Here is a 19076-nt window from a genome sequence, read left to right on the forward strand (position 1 = left end):
GGGGGGGGGGGGTCGTTGTTGAAGGGCTTCTCGATGGCGGGGGGTGGAGGGCAGCGGACGAGTGAGTGATGGCGACACGACAGAGAGAGTTATGGGGTAGCAGGGATATAGGGTATATAGGGTAGGTATTCGAGGAAACAGTCGCGTGTCAAAATCGAGTGAGCCACTTGAGGGAGAAGGGCGATGGGGGGGGGGGGTTGAGGTGGAGGGAGGCTGGGGCTTGGGGGGGTCTCTCTTGTCAATCGAGTTATCGAGTGACGAAGCAGGATCGACTACTATAACTAACTCACTCACTCACTCACTTCACTCATAATCTCCTCTCTCCTCTCTCACTCGATCACTCGTCCCCCGGCCGGCCCCACTCACTCCTTCCCCCACAGAAATCAATAAAGAAAGATGGAGAGAGCGAAACAACAACAGGCTTTCAACACTTCAAAGTCTCACGCCTCACTTCACGTTCACAATCTCGCCCTTAGGACTGGATTCACGACGACTTTTGTTGGTGTTTGCGAAAGACAAAAAAAATTTCTGTAGGTAGCGAGTTAGGAAAAAGCGAGGGTCAGTGCGTCTTCAAACCACCCCCCCCCCCCCCCGGGGGGCACAGACAGATAGACGACTATATTCAGACAGAGATAGACGAACAAACAGATGGGTCTGGTAATCAGTCAGCCAGGACAACTGAACTGACAAGACTGGAACCCATTACATACATGTGTGTCTTTAGCAAAGGAGTAAATATAGATTCAATTAACCACCACCACACGAAACCCTCCTGCACCCCTCCTCCCCTCCCTTAAAGGAAATCACAATTCAGTTTATGCAGAAAACCAATACGCAAGAGCTGCTGCTTCAATGGCTCAGAAAGCGGAGGGGGGAAGGGAAAAAAAAAAGGTGAGTGTGTGTGGGTATGCACTGACATGGAATATGCAGCAGCACCTCGGTGGAGGCGAGTCCCAGCTTTTCATCCTCCTACCAAAAGAGACACAAAGAGAACACGACGGGGGTGCCGCGTGCCAGCCTCGCACAGCTAGCCAGCAAGCAAGCAAGCCACGACTTAAAACCACCCCCCCACCCCGCGCCCAAAAAATGAGGGTGAGCTCGGAGAGGGAAAGGAGGGAACGAACAAGCAAAAGTGTGTGGGAAGAAAAAGAAAATAAATGAAATACAAATACTCTAGAGCACCGCTACCCAAAATGCAGTGCAGAGTGCTCACATCATACAGGATGTGTGGATAGCCACATAACCGGTCGACCTCATATCCGGAAACAAAGAAATGATGCTTGAACGTGAAGGACACAGCCACAGACGAGTACATAAAGAGGCGTTGTGGGGCAAGATCTAGATATTCCAATCAATTTAGTATTGTTTCAAATTCTTGGTATGCATGTCTCCGAATATCAAATACATGTACTCTTCGTTGCCCCTTCCTCATAGGTGAACCGCCTCCTCCTCCTCTTACACAAACCCGTCCTGCTTGGGAGGCAATTGCCCTCGCGGTGAATAGTAACTCCGGGACTTCGGCTACTCTTCACTCTTTCGTCCACTACAATTGGCCTCCTTGCCATTGCATGTCAACGTGAGCAGACAAACAAACAGAGAACGAGGAGGAGGTACAAGTATGTAGGTAGGTACATGTACTTACATGTATGTACATCAATCAAGTCTTGGCGAAGACGAAATGCCTGAGACGATTGAAATAATGGAGACGTGCATGCTGTTGTTATGAGTGTGTGTGTTCTAGAGTCTAGCTAGCTGTGGAGTTGACGGATCTGTTGATGTGATGTAACAACGAGGAGTAACAACCTCCTCTTTACTTTACTACCCATCTGTGCTTGTACCCCGCCAAGTTACCCCGCCAACCCTCCTCGATAAACAGCCATCTTTCTGTCGAGGATACAGCTCCTATAGCTCACATAAACACCCCTCACTTCCACCTCTCAAACCTTTATCCGATCCTCCACCTTGATTCGAACCCCAAAGCTCTGCATATATAGCCTGATTTACCTCTCGATGTCGACTCGACGTGCAACTCATGCAAATAGCTGGTACTCGGGTGATAAGAGGACGCTGAATGCAGAGCTAAACGAGTGGCTAGAAGCTGTTGGAGATGAGATAGAAGATGCGGGGCCTGTGCCAGTGAGCGGGGCTAGAATCATCATCGCACCGTATGTTTGAGCTTTCCTGAGCTGTCTTCGTCCAAACTGTTTTCGCAGTTTACAGGAGTTTTACCCCACCCCTCCTTCTTAGATCCTGTTCTTAGTTCAAGAGAACACGTCCGGCCACCTATCACCATCAGAAAACTCGTTTTCGCGGTTTATATAGAGCAGAGCTGATAGAAGACCGACACCATCTAGACATGCAGGCTACTCTTACTCTGGGCCAGCAGCAGCATATGCCTACAAGTCCTGGGACCTCTCTCAAGCGTAAATACCCTCTAATAATCCAAAGAGGTGTTAGCTGACACCTCTAGTAAACGAATCCTCATTCTCGGCCCCTCCCACCACGTTTATCTTGCCAGCTGTGCTCTTCCCCCAGCTACCACTGCTACATATGCGACTCCTCTCGGTCCACTCACACTAGACTCAGCTACTGTTTCATCTCTGCGAGCAACGGGCAAGTTCCAGACCATGACGATGGCAGTCGATGAGGCAGAGCACTCCCTCGAAATGCACCTGCCGTATGTTTACAAGATGCTTGAGCTTGCGGGGAGGACAGGAACACCCATTATACCCATCATGGTAGGATCCGTGGGCGCAGCAGTCGAGAAAGAGTTTGGGGAGTTACTTGCAGATTTGATTGGTGCGGAGGACGTAGCTGTAGTTGTCAGTACAGACTTCTGCCACTGGTATGTTCAGCCCTTCTGGGTTGATATTCTGATATAGGACCCGGCGCTGATATATATTAGGGGAACTCGCTTCGATTTTACCCACTACTACCCTGATCTTCCCGAAGTTCCTGGCCCCATACCGTGCTCCCATCCTTTGCCTGACCCTTCTTCTGTGAAACCTTCCACATACCCCCCGCATCAGAAACTATCTTCTCGGGTCACACCACCAGCTGATGGACCGCCGATCTATGAGAGTATCACAGCACTCGATAAGCAAGGCATGGCTGCTGTGTCCACAGGCAGTCATGATGTCTTTGTGGAGTATCTGCGAAAGACAAAGAACACCATCTGCGGGCGCCATCCAATCGGAGTCGTCATGGCAGGAATTGAGAGTATACTTAAAGAAACAGACGCGGACGAAACCCAGGGAAGGTTCCGGTGGGTGAGGTACGAGCACAGCAGCGAAGTGGAAGACGTCAGAGACAGCAGCGTCAGTTATGCTAGTGCTTTCTGCATACTTTGATCTAACCCCGCCGAGACGTATCTATATTATCTCTTTACTCTATAAATTTTTCCATGGTGGCTTTTTATTACTATTTTTTTTTTCTTCCTTGCATTAGCCGAAGGCCAACGTTATCGAATATTGAACCTATCACATTTCCCAGTGAGATCCTGCGAGTGATATCCCATGAATGACGTCTTTCCTCATCACAATGTAAGCCCTATGCATAAAGGATAAATTGTTATGCATGTGATGGTAATAATTGCTTTTTTATATTCCTTTAATCAGCTTTGTTTTGCTTTTCCGCCAATGCCAATGCGAGGAGGGGTGAGTGAGCGGGGGGGGATTGGGATGTAAGGCAAGGCGAGGTAACATAACCCGAGTAAGGGATACTCCTCATCCCTTCAAACCCAGGAATACTGCCAACCTCCCTATGTATGTAGCCCGCCCTCTACCACGGTCCCGAACCTGTCCTGCCTTCATCACGCACATTGTCTGCACCTCTACCCAAACAAAGAACTCCCTGGGTACAGACACCAGCACCCGTGCGCACGGGTCTAGAACGGCACGCCCACGTGGGCTTGAGGGGTGCTTGGGGGTGGGGGGAGGAGGTGCGGCGCGGTGCGAACGGAGTGATGGTTCATGATCGTCCCCTTAACCCCCTAGATCAAATCTTCCTCTGACGACGGGCGTTCCAGCACCGGGAGCTCCCGGGGCCTGTCTTGGCGCGTGTCTCTGAACTCTTTTTTTTTTTCTTTTTTCTTTTTGACGGCCGAGCGGGCCGGGGGAAAGGGGGGGTCGACCCGCCAAGAGTGTGTGGGGGTGTGTGATGCGATGTCGGTTTTGGGAAGGTCGATGAGAGTGACGGCCGCGGGATGGTGCGTCATGGGGTATCACTCGATGTGTTGTGCGGTCGTCGTTGTTGTTGGACGGGTGGTGTTCTCAGGTCCATTCGGTGTAGTTGGGACCGCTCCGGTCATGGGAGAGGGATGAGCAAAGGCCGACGTAGTAATCAAGAAATACTTTTAATCCCTAACTGTAATATCAGAGCGAGGATGTGGGGTTGGGTGGTGGTAGAGGTTGATGACCACGAAATTATGTCACGTGGGGTCTAGCGACATCCCATAGAATGTTTTGCCTAAACTTGCGAACTGTAAATAAAGTACGATAAGGGTTTATTTCTTTCTCTATCAATCGTGTTAGGGTTTGGCTTGATCTGGGTATTTTCTCGGGATGCTGTGTGTTACGATTACCCGGTGGAAAAAAGGTAGAAGCCCGTTAGTGTCCTGGCCCATTCAAGGACAATACTCGCCCATTAAGCGTTTGGAAATGGGTGGGCCCATTCCCGAATCTCTATAAGATGCATCCTCACGCCATCTGGGAAATACAAGATAGTATCTTGATTGGTTGAGGTTGCTCAGTATATGCATGGACGTCTTATCTTCCCCTACCCTTGGAGACAATAGAGTTCCCTCGGAGCTTATTCTGGGTAGAGCATACAATATTTTCTTAGCGGTAGTATGACAATTTGTCCTACTGCAAGTAAATCTAGATTTTAGTGATGATGAAATGTGCAGCGAATAGGCCAAAACCCTTATAGTATGGTTGGGAAATTTGGTCATGGGAAATCACTCGTGTTCTATCTCTCTGACGGAATATACACGTATCCCTCAAACTATTATATCAATACGTACGCTATTTAAGTCTAGAACATGGCCATAGTCATATAAGACGACTTCCAACGGTGTTCGTAAACCCTCACTTATATCTCTCCCTGACCGCGTGATATCCACCGAGTATTAAAACGTTTTTCGCTCCATAAACCAAAATGAAGCTCATCACAATATTGTCCGGCTTCATAGCTCTCCTCATCCTCCCAAATTTCACCCTAGCAATCAAGTGTCCCCCCGACCTCCACAAAGACAACCGCTATCTCGGCGGCTGCAAAGGCATGACAAACTCCTGGATCGTCAAAGACTTCCTCTGCGAGACGCACGCCGGGTCCCCCTTCTCTAAAGACGTTCTCGAAGCCTCCAACGTCCTCAGGAGCCGTGGTAAAGGGGATGCTCAGTGCAGTCCCGAGACACAGGGGGAGAACCAGTGTGTCAAGCTACTCACGCATCTCTCTGCAGGTGTCGCGGTCTGTGGGATGGGGGAAATGAGGGGCGTGGATTGTGTGAGGATTGCGAACTTTGTGTGGAGATTGGAGGGGAAGTGTAAGCAAACGTTTGAGGGCGAGGAGGAGCCGAGGGTAGGAGGGAGGGTGGTGTTTGAGTCGGGGAGGATTTTGGTCTTTTGAGAAGATCCTGTTATTTGAATGGCTAGAACTAGCGGCTTGGGGACTGTGTGCGTTATAGCACTTTCTAGAGAGTAGATAGGTTTAGCTATGAGAAGGCTACAGAACTACTTGAATTAAATGATATTTCTATGAGAAAAGAAAAAATAATCTCATTACCATTGGATTTTACTGGCCTCTCAGCGTGATATATGCACCCCTCACAAACACTAACCCACATGATTTAGTAAAACACATTTCACGCGTTATATTCGTTTGCAAAATCCATCTCATTTTCGAATAGTATATGTGTATTTTCTCTGGCTCATGACCACGAAGTTTCTGAAAAGACCATTGACGTCTATGGAACAACTTGGTAAGTATCGGAATGACACCTTTGCGCAGCCAGTGCTAATGAGACCGCCCGGACTTTGCCCGCCGTTATCTAAAAACCCAATAACTCTTATTTAATCTATTGACTCATCTTCGTAATTATAAGCTAAAACATGCTTCAAACACTCGCATCGCACATAGAATCAAAATAATTAGTGGGCTAGGGTTTCTTGGCGATGGAGAAGAAGATCGATAATAAAGGCTGAGAAGGTTTGAACGCCTTTCAGCTTTGATCACACGCTATACCATCTCACCTGCCCTATTTTATGGTGGTATTTTTTATTTACTTTGAACCTATGTGTTCCTGAGTTTTGTCGAGGTTCAATAGGGTGAAATATTACGCCGTGGCCTTGTGGTGAGGAAAACGTGGTCTGACACGTATCACAACAGGTGGCAAATAGATACCACTGAAGTATATTGCAGCAAAGAATTGGTCGAAATTCAACTTAACTATCCTCCCTCCTTCGGCGTTCTTCCTTTCAGCCCCTCCTCGACCAAGGATCTAACAAGCCAGCAATACCGGTGATCGTCAACGACAATGATCATCACGAGTCTCATAACGCTTATACTTACTTCGCGATGAGGACGTATGAGAATTTATGGGGGTTGTGTGTCTGAGAATGTTTATTAATTCTTCGGTGAGTTGGCTCCTTGTGGGTTCCTTTTTGGCTTCATAGGTAATCACTCGGCATGCGCTGAGTCCTAGGGTTAGGTTTAGGTACAAGATAAATAGCACCCCGAGTACTTCAGGTCGAACCGAAGCGAGATTCCAGATATAAAGGTGGTCTGGGTATTGATATCCGACGCCGCGGTAAATACTGGAGTGGATTGGGTAGTATCCAGGATTGCCTGGTGTGTCATTAGGGATCTGTGTGTTGAGGTAGCTCTGTCTAAGATGTAGATCGAGAAATATCAGCCAGTTGAGGTAATTTCCTATATCCTCTTGATAATATCGTCTTAGTTTGCAAACCCTACTGCGAGCTCGAGAGCTTGAGTATTTGATGAAACGTAGTAAGATGATAAGCATATCTAGGCATCAACCGTAGCAAATCACATCAACACATAAAACAACTTTTATTCTCGGGACATGGATAAGTTTATGTCAGTGGATATATACAATTGCAGACAAACTACACCTCTACAACCTCCTCAGGATATCATCGACAACCTCCTTGGTTCCAGCCTTACCGCCCAAATCGGGCGACAAGTACTTGCCCTCAACCAAGTTACCGTCAACAGCCTCGTAGATCTTGGCGGCGGCATCAGTCTCGCCCATAAACTCCAACATCAACCCCACACTTCTGATGGTGGCAATCGGGTTCGCAATTCCCTGGCCCATGATATCCGGGGCAGAGCCATGGCAAGGCTCACCAATAGCGAAGTTGTCACCGACGTTTGCGGATGGCACCAATCCGAGAGATCCAACAAGGGCGGCGGCACCGTCGGAGAGAATGTCACCGTAAAGGTTGGGCGCAACAACAACGTCGAAGTAGGCGGGCTCGCGGAAGAGCTTGTAGACCATGGAGTCGACAATCTGCTCCTCACAGCGGATTCCAGAGTAGCCCGGGTTGGACTCGTAGACAGCGCGGACAGTCTCACGGAAGAGTCCGTCGGTCTGGGAGAGGACGTTGGACTTGTGGGTGATGGTCACGAGCGGGGAGGCAGCGCCGGCGCCGCGGAGGGAGGCACGCTTGAGCGCAAGCTCGAAAGCGATCTTTCCGATGCGGCTGGAGGCGCGGGCAGAGATGCGCTTGATTGCCTCGGCGACCTTGGTGCCGTCGGGGGCGGTGAAAGTGCGCTCCTCTTTGACGTACTGGGCGGGGTTAGCTGGTTGGCGCGATCATTGACTATGTTAGGGGTGATATACCAGGTCCTCGGTGTTCTCACGAACAATGACGAGATCGACAGGGATAGCGCCGCCCTTGACAGACTTGACTGGGCGGACATTGGCGTAGAGGTCTAACTTCTTGCGGAGGGCTACAATGGGGGAGGAGTAGCCCTCAACCTTGGTGCTTGGGGAGCTGCGGAATCACCGTTAGTTACTTGTTCGCCTCCTCTTTTTCAACGTTTTCCTGATGTTTAGTCTGCTTACCTTACAGCACCGAAAAGAGCACCATCACACTCGCCCTTGAGCACATCGACGGTCTTGTCTGGCAGGGCAGTTCCAGTCTTCTTGAAGGTCTCGAAACCAGCCTCAAGGTCCACGAACGAGAACTTCAAGTTTGTGGAGCTCTGCAGCGCCTCAAGGATTTGCCTTCCAGCCTAAATACACATATTGATAAGTACTGAACCCACTCAATTGGTGAAAACGAATCTCTCGGCAACTTACGGGAATAACCTCACGGCCAATTCCATCACCGGGAATGAGTCCTGCAAAAAAAAAGCCAAAATTAACTGAGCTCACTTAGAACAGGGATTCGAAGTAAGGTACGTACCAATTCTGAGAGTCCTTGCTGCTGCGGCGGCCATTATGGATTGTGGGGTTTTGGTGTGCGAATCTGAAATTTTTTTTGGTGCGTGAAGGTCCGATGAGAAGTTTGTGCGGTGATTAGTCAGCTGCGAGGGGTGGGATTGGTTGCTGCATCTTGGATTATCACTCGGTTTCGTCTGTTTACTAATATAGAAGGGTAAATGATTGATCGCACAGCTTTGGAAGGAGATGACTGGAGGATCTGTCTATGGGTTTGGCTACCTAATAGATTTCAACATGGGTATGATCGGAGGACGAATCACCTCTTTAATGATGATACCGAGGGTCAACAAGAGGTGAATTGGCCTGACCCACGATGAAGAGTGAGAATATGAGCTGTGCCTATATATGAGATGGGCGAGTTGGGACATGGTGGTGGCGCCAGAGAGGTGGCAATTGCAATTCTACCTCCATATTTGAGAATTTTCTTCTATTTAAGGCGAATATCACCAGTTAAGCACTAATACCTATCTACTTCTGCGTAATGACATAAGAGAGACTTGATGCTGATGATGTGCGTAGAGACCCAGATATTACATATATAGGCCTTTGGGTTCGGGGGGCCCAGTTTTCAAATTGATACAAGGAGACGAGTCGCCAGCTGTTGGTAAAGATTTGATAAATAACTGGCTCAAATCACCAACTCACCAAATCGTCAAATGCTATCAACCCACACTGGCCCCTGTATGCAATTACGTCCTGTCTTGCCGGGGGTTTTAGAAATATCATCCCTGGCCTCACTTACATACTAAACAACGACCCTAACCCACCAAAAACCATCGTGAATCCCCACAGAGTGCCTCGCCGTGCGTACCGAACAAATTGTGGCGGGCACCAAGGATTCGAGTGGGGTTGGTCACAACTCCACAGATCCACAACCACAACCACGGCCAAGCTGCCAAGCTGCCACCGACCGGATATCGCCAGTTTCTACATAGAGTACGTAGGTGGCTTGAAGGGACTTTTATAATTTATCAGTCTTTAGATACTTTGCAATCGTAGTTGCACCGAGGGACCGGTGTTTGCCCTACTTCCCCAGGCCTTTTAGGTAAACCCGACATCACTTTACGTAGATTCCTGGTGCTTCCTCCCCGTAGCTCTTAATAGCAGCAAGGGATGTCAATCGGCAATTCAAACGGACTGGGCCATGAGGGCACAATGCAAAAGTTCGTGTTGTTGAGGCGGCTCAAAGAGATGAGCCCAGGGATATCTCAGGAGGACAGACAGTGCGCGGCGGGGGTGCGGTTTGTTTCACCAGATTATAGGGATCACCGACGTCATACAAACGCCAAGCTTGCCAAGCGCCATGCTACTGATCCCTGGCTGTATTATTTCCCCCCTGGCGATCATTGGCCTGCGGACGGACGGATCACGGATAAACACTCGGGGAATTCTTTGTGGCTAGACCCACTCTTGTTTCTCTCGTGAAGTGAACAGAATGAAGTGAAGTAAAAGTTCCATTTTATCTATCTACACTCCTGACTTGACTGTTCCGCCCATTTTTACTATGTAGTTGTACCTCATCCCGTCGTCCCAATGCCCACCCCAAAGTAATAAAAGAATAAAAAATAAATCCGACTCTAGAAATTAGATATCATCGAAAAGAAATAAAAACATAAAAGATAATACATAAGTCGCATCAGGCATAACAACTCAACCCAAAAAACCAACCCAGGAAAAAATCTCAACATCCCCAACACATGACACTCGCCTACTCGCGCATCTGGATGCTCTCCTTAACATCCTCCTCATCCGTGACGGACCCCGGGCCTGGAGCCTCTCCCTCCATTCCCAGACGCGACCCCTTCTCGGTAATTTGCCACGCCTTGGTAGTGTTGTAGAACAACGAGTCGAGCTCCTCAAGCGTCTTTCCGGCAGTCTCGGGGTACAAGAAATAGATGATCGGCACAAAGGCACCGTTGAAGCACATCCAGATCAAGAAGAACTTCCACCCAAGGTTCTCAACACCCAGCGGCGTGATCTTGACAACAACAAAGTTCCACAGCCAGTTGGCGGAAGTAGCGAGCGCAGTGGCCTGGGACCTGAACTTGAGCTCCGAGATCTCGGTGGGGTACAACCAGGGAGTAGCGACCCAGGCGAAACCAGAGTAGGTGGCAATGTAGACAATGACGAAGATGACAGCGGCAACACCGGCAGCGTCGTTACCGTCGACGGCGGAGAGCTTGACGAGGACGGCGATGAACATCATGCAAACCGACTGTCCGGCGGCACCGTAGATGAGCGGCTTACGACGACCCCAGCTGTCAATAAACAAGATCGGGATGAAGGTAAACACAAAGAACGTTAACCCGGTGCAACCACCAATGATCAGGGAGAGCTCACGCTCAATGTTGAGCACATTCTGGAGGAGGTAGGCGGAGTAGAAGATGACGGCGTTGATACCGGTAAGCTGCTGCATCATCTGGATACCGTAGGCGAGACAGAGGCGGCGGAAGGTCTGTTTCTTGCCGCCGGCAAAGTAGTCCTTAAACTGGATCTTGCCGCCGGAGGTAGAGTTGGCCTCGGTGGCGAGGGCGTCGGAGATGGACTTGAACTGGCGCTGGACGTTGGGGGAGTCGATGGGCTCGTCGTCGAGGCAGGCGAGGACCTCGAGGGCCTCCTCGCGGCGGTCCTTGGCCATGAGGAAACGGGGGGACTCGGGGAGACCGATGAGCATGACCATGGTGACGAGACCGAAGACGGCCTGCAGGACGATGGGCGTGCGGAATTGGATGTCGGGGTTGGTGTGCTTGGAGGTGGCGTAGGTAATCCAGTAGGAGATGACGATACCTGGTGGGTAATGTTAGTATTGGGGGTTTTACATTTAGGAATAGTTGAATATTAATCATTGGAGGGGTAATGATTACCGATTGTGATGAACCATCCTTCGATGGAAATCATACGTCCACGAGAACGGGCCTTTGTGGTCTCTGCTTGGTACCTGTGAGAAATGATAGTCAGCTACATTGTTCTTCACTCTCATCTTCACCCCCAAATCTCAAAAAAATAAAAAAAAGGAAAATACTCACATAGGAACAGTCGAAGTGTTAATTCCATTACCGACTCCCGTCACAATACGTCCCACAATCATATGTCCAAGAGTATACGCCGATGTCTGCAGCACCGTTCCCACCATCATGATAAACAGCCCGAGCCAGATGGAGTTCTTTCTTCCGAGCCTGTTACCAGCCCAGAAGGAGAAGATGGCACCAAAGAAACATCCAATCTCATAGATGGCCGTGACGGTTCCAATGGTGGTGGTGTCGGGGTTGTTGAATGTGTTTTTGAAGCCGTCGCCTCCAATAAGACCGGCGAACACTCCTTGATCATAACCAAAGAGCAAGAATGCTGAAGAACTCGCGATGGAGATCAGGACTCGGAGAGCCGTCCCGCGGGCGTTGCCCCAAATGAACATGGCGGCGAACTTTTTTGTATGGAGAAAGTATGGGGAAGAGGAGATGTGGGGAGGGAGGGAGGGAGGGTAGGGGGAGGGAGGATTTTGTGGGGGAGGAGCTGATACTGAGAGAGGGAGTAGGAATGTTTACGGCATGCTACAGAGGTTTATATAGGTAGCATTTGGCCGTTGAGCATTTATCAGATTTCCAGTTTGACGGTGAGGTTTAGGGACCCATAACTCTTGGTTAGAGGAATCCCGATTTCCGGGTTCAGCTAGCATACTACAGAAAGGAAAGCCACAAACGAACAATTCCTTAGAACGAACCACCCCCATGGACGGTTGAAAAGACCGGTTCTGGGGCAAGCGAGCCGCATACATCCAAGACTTCTCTAGGTAAGTGGTCTTGCCAGGCACAAAACCTTTATTGGAGGGGGGGGGGGGGTCCATGGAAAGATGGAGGTGGAGGTGGAGAGTGGAGGTGGAGACTGTGGGTTAGGAATTTCCTGGGGAACCTGTCCTGTGCGGGTGGGGTACAACCTAGCACTTCCCAGGGCACCTAGACAAATTTGCAGGTCTTACAGGCAGTGAAACGGTTTCTTCAGAGACAGACGTTTAGTGTTACAGGGAGCTCAATTGCTGCTTGTCACTTTGCGTCGCCCGAGTTGGGAACAAAGTTCCTGATGTCACTAGGGCACTAGTCCCGTTTGCCACATTTATAATAATACCAAGCATTATTATTTGTGACCCTTTCCCAAATCTCTCGATTGCTTTTTTATCCGCCGTCCCAAGAAAAAACGGATTACCTGTTGCGCCAGCTTACATGTGCTCAAGGATTGCGGAGGCTTGACCACGTAACTCCTCATTGGATCGCTAGAGCCTGGGAGAGAGCCTTTTTACTCTCGTGATGGACTTTTGGTGTCCACTGCAGCAGACCTTAGCCATTTGTTTGGTAAGCCCCGTGGCCCGTGGCGGGCCAAAAGAAAAAAGAGAAAAAAGAGTAGGAAAAATGCACATGTCTCGGGGTCTTCCCAGCCCTGAACCATGGTTTGGTGCTACGTTAGATCCATCCCTGCAGGAACCTCTCACGGGGAGGTCCTCGGGATATCCGGTAGACGAGCAAGCCACCTACTACCGCTACCCTCTGCGGACGGCGGCGGCCAACCTGCAACTAATTTTTTTTCTCCGTCAAACGTGACACCACCCCTCAACCTCATGTGGTTTTTATTTCTAGATCTTTTCGGAATAACTTTGAGCCTTGGACAGGGTCAATTGTAAGGCTTGGAAACTCAATTGGGCAATAGAGCTTCCGGGGAGATGCTCGGGGAGATGCTCGGAGGTGGATTTTGAGGCGTGAACAACTTGGATGGAGAGCTCACAGCTATCAGTCAAATTCCGGGGAGAACAAGCGGATAGCGCGGGCTCCCCGCACCGCATGACTGACTTGCGAAGAGCTATGATTATGCGTTCCCCGGATGATTCGGGACTATTATTTTTATGTCATATGCTGGAGAGAAGATGCCCGACGGGTATATTAAGACGGAAGAACTGCTCTCAAGGCGATCACCAAGCTCTCTCCTCATTGCTCTCAGGTGAAAGTCGAGTCCCTCCCCTAATTCTAGCTTTATCTCCTTCACAATTCTTTCCAAACTTTGATACCCATACCACGCAAAACATCTTCTACAATGGCCCCTCTATCTCTCCGCGTTCTTGGACTTAACTCCGGCACCTCCATGGACGGTGTCGACTGTGTCCTCTGCCACTTCACCCAGGAGACCCCCTCATCTCCCCTTCACATGAAGATCCTCAAGTACGACGACATTGAGCTCCCCCAGTCCATCAAGAAGCCTGTCTTCCGTATTATCCGTGAGAACACCACCACCCCCGAGGAGCTCTGCCAGATCAACGTCCAGCTCGGTGAGGTCTTCGCCGACGCTGTCGAGGAGTTCTGCAAGCGCCACGGATTCGACCTTGAGAAGGACATCGATGTTATCGCCTCCCACGGGCAGACCATCTGGCTCCTTTCCATGCCCAACGAGGGCCAGACTCGCTCCGCGCTCACCATGGCCGAGGGTACCATCCTCGCTGCCCGTCTCGGAAAGACCGCCGTCACCGACTTCAGAATCTCTGAGCAGGCTGTCGGCCGCCAGGGAGCTCCCATGATCGCCTTCTTCGACGGTCTCCTCCTCCAGCACCCTACCATCCCCCGTGCTTGCCAGAATATTGGTGGTATTGCCAACGTCTGCTTCATCCCCCCTACCTCTGAGGAGAACGGTGGAATGAGCGGAATCTACGACTTTGACACTGGCCCAGGAAACGTAAGCTATCCCTGCCCCTTCTATTCTGCCTACTGGGCACAGCTAACCCATTGATAGATGTTCATTGACTTCGCCATGCGTCACTACACCAACGGCGCCCAGGAGTACGACAAAGATGGTGTCTTCGGTGCCGCCGGAACTGTCTCTGAGGAGATTGTCGCCGAGTACCTCAAGAGCCTCTCCTACTTCGACCAGCCCCCACCAAAGACCACCGGCCGTGAGCTCTTCGGTGACCAGCAGGCTTTCGAGCTCATCCAGCTCTGCGAGTCCCGCGGTCTCTCTCCTCAGGACACCGTCGCCACCATCACCCGTATCACTGCTTGCGCCGCTGTTGAGGCCTACCGCAAGTACGGACCCAAGAACGCCGACGGTACTATCAAGTGCAAGGAGGTCTACATGTGCGGTGGTGGAGCCTACAACCCCAACATCTGGAAGTACATGGAGTCTCAGTTCGCAGCTGAGGGTGTCAGATTCACCATGCTCGACGAGGCCGGTGTCAACGGTGGTGCCAAGGAGGCCATCACTTTCGCTTTCCAGGGTATGGAGGCTATTCTCGGACGTCCTTTGGTCGTTCCCCAGCAGGTTGAGACCAGGACCGAGACTGTCGTTGGAAAGGTTTCTCCTGGACGCAACTACAGGGAGCTCATGAAGATGTCTGTTGCTTTCGGTGGTGATGTTGAGGGTGAGTACCTTCCTGCCGTCAGGCAGATGGTTCTTAACTCTACTGCTTAAGCGTGCTACGAGTTATTTGGCTGGGTGTTTTTGATTCCTGTATATAAAATGGTTTGTTTCTTTTATTTTCTTTTTCTTATGTGAGGAGTATTTTCTTTTTGGTTAATGGAATAGAAAATTCTGGGATTGATAAAACTGTGCACGATTTTCTTTTCTTTTCTTTTTCCATCTGGCCGCCGAGTGATCGTTGATGCGGATATGCAAATATACGGTTTTGTTTCGCTTGCAATTGAGTTTGTGAAATAAACGTCCGATATGGTGTGACATGACGTATGGCAGGTAATAGAGCTTTTATCACCGCCCCGTTGAGGCTTTTTTCTCTCCCTTGGAGAAAAACGAAGGTTTGTATTCTATCACCTGGGAAGCACCCTGGGTACCCTGGTGGGGTGAAATTGAGAGATTTATCAGATGCAGTTCGTCCTACATCGCGCACTGACTGTCAATATCGATATGGATATCGATTCCGGGGCGAAATTGAGGGTGCTGTAGATCCATTCGTGGGGTAGTGGATGCGTGGTACGCTTAGAAAACGAAAACCCCTAACCCCAAAACGTATTAATAAACGAACGGGGACGGGGAAAAATGAAATAAAAAAGAGAGACGGACCAATTCTATCAGGGCGGATGTCTCAATTATGTACCAGATCGATGTTTCCCTCCATTTCCCGTAGCCGTAGAAAGCAATCCCGAAGTCCTGGTTTTGTTCGGCGATGAAAGATGCTGCCGCGGCAATTATCCCCGGAGTTAAGCCTGCCCCCGGGAACTCAACCAACCATCACACGGTCAAGCGGAGCAGCCTTTTACTTTTCGTCCCTTTCTGGGGAAGTTTTTACCGTTAGTCTAACCTTATGCCTGGCAGGTGCAGATCATCCTACATAACCCCGGGGTATGCACGAGTTGAGTGGTTGACGTTTCTGGACTGAGCTGGGCGCGCATCCTGCTAAATCTTGCATAAAATACCAGATTCTGGCGTTCTTAGGTATTAATTCAGTCCAAAAGCGTCTGTCCACCATTGCATTTTGAACATAGTGCGCCAATTAGCGTTGTTTTGTGGGGAGTGCATTCTGTAGAGCATGTATGGAGGAGGCTTTTGAGGGATACAGACTACTGTGTAGTGTGAGAACGGGCTATGCTGTGTATGGCCACTTAATGCAATCTAGAACCACAGCTGCATTTTAACTGGTCAGCGGAGATTGCTCCAGGGCTTAATAATTGGGGGACACCTAGCCCTTAGTGAGTCTTGTACAGTACGTACCCAAGCACTTATGGCTCTTGTCGCCAGTCAAATTCAAAAAGAGGTGCTGCTTGCTTAACTTAACTCTTTTGCAAGTTATCTTGGTTTTTCTCTCTCTGAAATGACACCCTTCGATCTACCAGTTCCTACGACAGTGTTGCGTTCAGAAGCCAGTATTCACCCCCAGAAACGGCAGCGTGTCGAAGGCAAGTGTTACATGCTTCAATTCAAATCCTTGTCTGCAGGCAGCACTGTACTGCAGCATGTAGATAGCCTAATTGAACCAGAGTCTGATTTCGTATCGTTAGTAGGGGTAGACGGCTCCAGTAGTACCGCCGGCGGAGGTCGTAAGAGCACGACAACATCGCCGCAGAGCACGAGCGCCATGCCCATGACGACCACGGCGGGAGTAGCTGGAGGGGGGTCAACGACAACGCCCGTGAGGAAGAGGGCGCCAACAGCGTGTGATAGCTGCAGGAGCAGGAAAACAAAATGTGATAATGTGAAGCCAGCGTGTGGGAGTTGCGTTAGGACCGGAATTGAGTGCTATTATTCTGGGTTAGAGGAGAAGGAGTTGAGCTTGTATGTTGATGCTCGTACTCCAACGGAATAGCTCAAGCTAACCACGGGGCCGGCCAGGTATGAATCAACGAGCTTGAGGATCCTGGAGGGGATTGAAAGACTGGAGAAACTTATGAAGAATCCACCCGCTCATAAACCCCCTCACCCCCCAGCTCCACGCTCTATCGTGCCCTCTCCGCTTCTCAGCACCGCCACCGCTCACTCCACACCCGCTCATATTGTCGACCGCGAGGATCAGGTCATTATCGATGAATTCACATCCAGCACCACCCCAACTGTAGCAGGATCCGGTCTTCTTCCGGCCACAGAACTCCGCGTCCCCTCCCGTCTCGATTCTGTCCTCGCCTGGTCAGTCTTTCCACGCGACCACCCGCAATTAACTATTCCCGCATCCACACACACCGCCATTCCTCCTCCAACTGCATCCGTAGCACCACCGCAGACGACCCAGCGCCTTCATGACATCTACGTCATGCGCGTGCGACCCAGCCACCCTATCAGTGACCTGGCCGTCCTGAAGCGCGCAATGCTTTCTGTCGCCAAATCTGGCTTCTTATGGGATCTCGACTCCTGCCTCATTGCACTAACATGCGCGCTTGGCGCTATATCCGAAGACTATGCCGACTATATTCTCTTCGACTCTCCACGCAATTCATCGGGGGAAACAGAGCTCGCGCGGCACTATTGGAGTATGGCGCAGCAGCGCTTAGGACTCGCCATGAGCGAGGATAGTGAGCTTGCTGTACAGTGCCTATGTCTATCCGGGTAGTAACTTATCGGCTACTTGTTTGAGGCGGGATAGCGGTTCTAATAAATAGGTGTAGGTTCTGGTATCTGTACAATCTTGAGCCAATCTCCGCGTATAAGGCTTTCCACACCGCCTGTGTCACCTGGCAGACGCTCCACAATGTAACAACGGGCTCAGGCACCTCGAATTCCTGTGATGCAACTGGAATGACCTATGAGCAGTACCTTAAGCAGCGACTTTACTGGACCTGTCTCAAGGCCGAATGTGAGCTCCGTGCTGCCCTCTCTCTTCCAGTTCCTACGGGCTCGCAGATGGAGTACCCGCTCCACTTCCCGGCGCCACCAACAAGTTTTGAGCCGCAGCACTACACAGATGTCGAGAACCAGTCCTGGTACTACTACACGGCTGAGATATTTCTTCGAAGACTGCACAACCGGATTGTGCATGAGGTCTCATCGTTTGAGTGTGACCTGGACAGCCCCGTCACCGTATCAAAGGCACTAAACCAGCAGCGCCTTGCAAGTCTGGTCACAATTACACGGGAGTTCGAGGCATATGTATCTCGCTGGCAGAGCAGCCTCCCACCGAGTGTACATTTTCCGAACCCTTTCCCGCCGGTCGATATTACCCCGCTGGAAGACGAGTTTCAACAACACCTGCGCAAGCGGTTCATAGAGTGCCATGAGTTGCTTTATAGGCCTTATATCAACTTAGCTCTAAACCATCTGCCGTGGCTAGATTCACTGTCTGACAGTCATCTGCAGTGGGAGGTGTCACATTTCAGTTCGTTAGCACTGAGCTATGCAGTCTATAACCTAAGTACGGATCGAGGCGCAATGTGGTACCGTAGCCCTGCCGTATGGTTTGACTGCAGAGCAAGGCTATGCGATACCCTGATACTGAGGGCAGCAGCAGGGAATGGATTTCAAATGCAGATGGGATGGGAGGAAGTTGTGGAGAGGGCAGAACGGGCGTTAGAGTTTTGGGCAGGTGTAGCGGGTAAGAGTGGTTTGGGGAGTGCGTGGGAGGTTTGTAGGTGGTCGAGGGGGATTTGGGCGATAGGATCATGATGGGAACAGTCATGAAAAGGGTACCTTTCTTATGTTTTAGTGTTTTTTGTTTTCGGTTTTGTTTTATGATATATTTATATGGGTTTCGTTGATTCAAAACTGGTTCTTCTGATGGTTTCGGGCCTTTCGGTGTTCTATGATGAAATGGTATTAATGTCAAGCAATTATGTTTGTAGGGATATTATCATTACCGTTGTATCCTATTAAATCTTGAAAGCTGCTAGTCTCAATTCACCTCCTTGAGAATAAGTCTGATTGGTTGAAGCGCCATAGAGTCGGTAGAAATCGTGGAGCACGACGCTATCAATTGTTGTCCAGAAGCAACTACTCCCTATGTCCGTAAAATCTATATGTCCTACTCCAGTAGAGAGCTAAAGCCTAGAGGTATCCACACAGCCTCCACAGTACAAATTTTTACCACGCTCACGTGATCGCTCCCCAGGTCGCCGAGAACAAGTGCACGCAATCCCAGCTGGCCCCTGTTCCTGCTAGCCAGGGACCTAGGATTAAACACCCGACGCACAGACCACAC

At 50.1% G+C, this 19076-nt stretch overlaps 6 protein-coding genes across 6 annotated transcripts; 4 read left to right on the forward strand and 2 right to left on the reverse strand.

Moving 5' to 3' along the window:
- Nucleotides 1-2010: 2010 nt before the first annotated feature.
- Nucleotides 2011-3350, forward strand: LAJ45_09839 (uncharacterized protein; the record flags this gene model as incomplete). The annotated part of the gene is made up of 4 exons (XM_046119378.1): nt 2011-2165; nt 2355-2423; nt 2471-2845; nt 2906-3350. 4 exons carry the CDS (start codon nt 2011-2013, stop codon nt 3348-3350), a joined length of 1044 nt encoding a protein of 347 aa, XP_045967453.1.
- A 1807-nt stretch (nt 3351-5157) lies between these two features.
- On the forward strand, nt 5158-5628 carry LAJ45_09840 (uncharacterized protein; the record flags this gene model as incomplete). The annotated part of the gene is made up of 1 exon (XM_046119379.1): nt 5158-5628. The coding sequence occupies one exon, from the start codon at nt 5158-5160 to the stop codon at nt 5626-5628; it is 471 nt and encodes a 156-aa protein (XP_045967454.1).
- A 1507-nt stretch (nt 5629-7135) lies between these two features.
- Nucleotides 7136-8466, reverse strand: LAJ45_09841 (uncharacterized protein; the record flags this gene model as incomplete). The annotated part of the gene is made up of 5 exons (XM_046119380.1): nt 7136-7810; nt 7865-8018; nt 8090-8259; nt 8327-8367; nt 8433-8466. 5 exons carry the CDS (start codon nt 8464-8466, stop codon nt 7136-7138), a joined length of 1074 nt encoding a protein of 357 aa, XP_045967455.1.
- Nucleotides 8467-10178: 1712 nt separating this feature from the next.
- On the reverse strand, nt 10179-11882 carry LAJ45_09842 (uncharacterized protein; the record flags this gene model as incomplete). Its single annotated transcript, XM_046119381.1, has 3 exons — nt 10179-11257; nt 11335-11408; nt 11497-11882. 3 exons carry the CDS (start codon nt 11880-11882, stop codon nt 10179-10181), a joined length of 1539 nt encoding a protein of 512 aa, XP_045967456.1.
- A 1664-nt stretch (nt 11883-13546) lies between these two features.
- LAJ45_09843 (uncharacterized protein) lies at nt 13547-14911 on the forward strand (the record flags this gene model as incomplete). Its single annotated transcript, XM_046119382.1, has 2 exons — nt 13547-14179; nt 14237-14911. 2 exons carry the CDS (start codon nt 13547-13549, stop codon nt 14909-14911), a joined length of 1308 nt encoding a protein of 435 aa, XP_045967457.1.
- Nucleotides 14912-16265: 1354 nt separating this feature from the next.
- On the forward strand, nt 16266-18544 carry LAJ45_09844 (uncharacterized protein; the record flags this gene model as incomplete). Its single annotated transcript, XM_046119383.1, has 3 exons — nt 16266-16726; nt 16784-17491; nt 17551-18544. The coding sequence occupies 3 exons, from the start codon at nt 16266-16268 to the stop codon at nt 18542-18544; spliced, it is 2163 nt and encodes a 720-aa protein (XP_045967458.1).
- Nucleotides 18545-19076: the final 532 nt, after the last annotated feature.

The sequence above is a fragment of the Morchella importuna genome, assembly GCF_003444635.1.
Source record: "Morchella importuna strain M04M26 chromosome Unknown Morimp01GS039, whole genome shotgun sequence".
In the NCBI taxonomy this organism is placed as follows: domain Eukaryota; kingdom Fungi; phylum Ascomycota; class Pezizomycetes; order Pezizales; family Morchellaceae; genus Morchella; species Morchella importuna.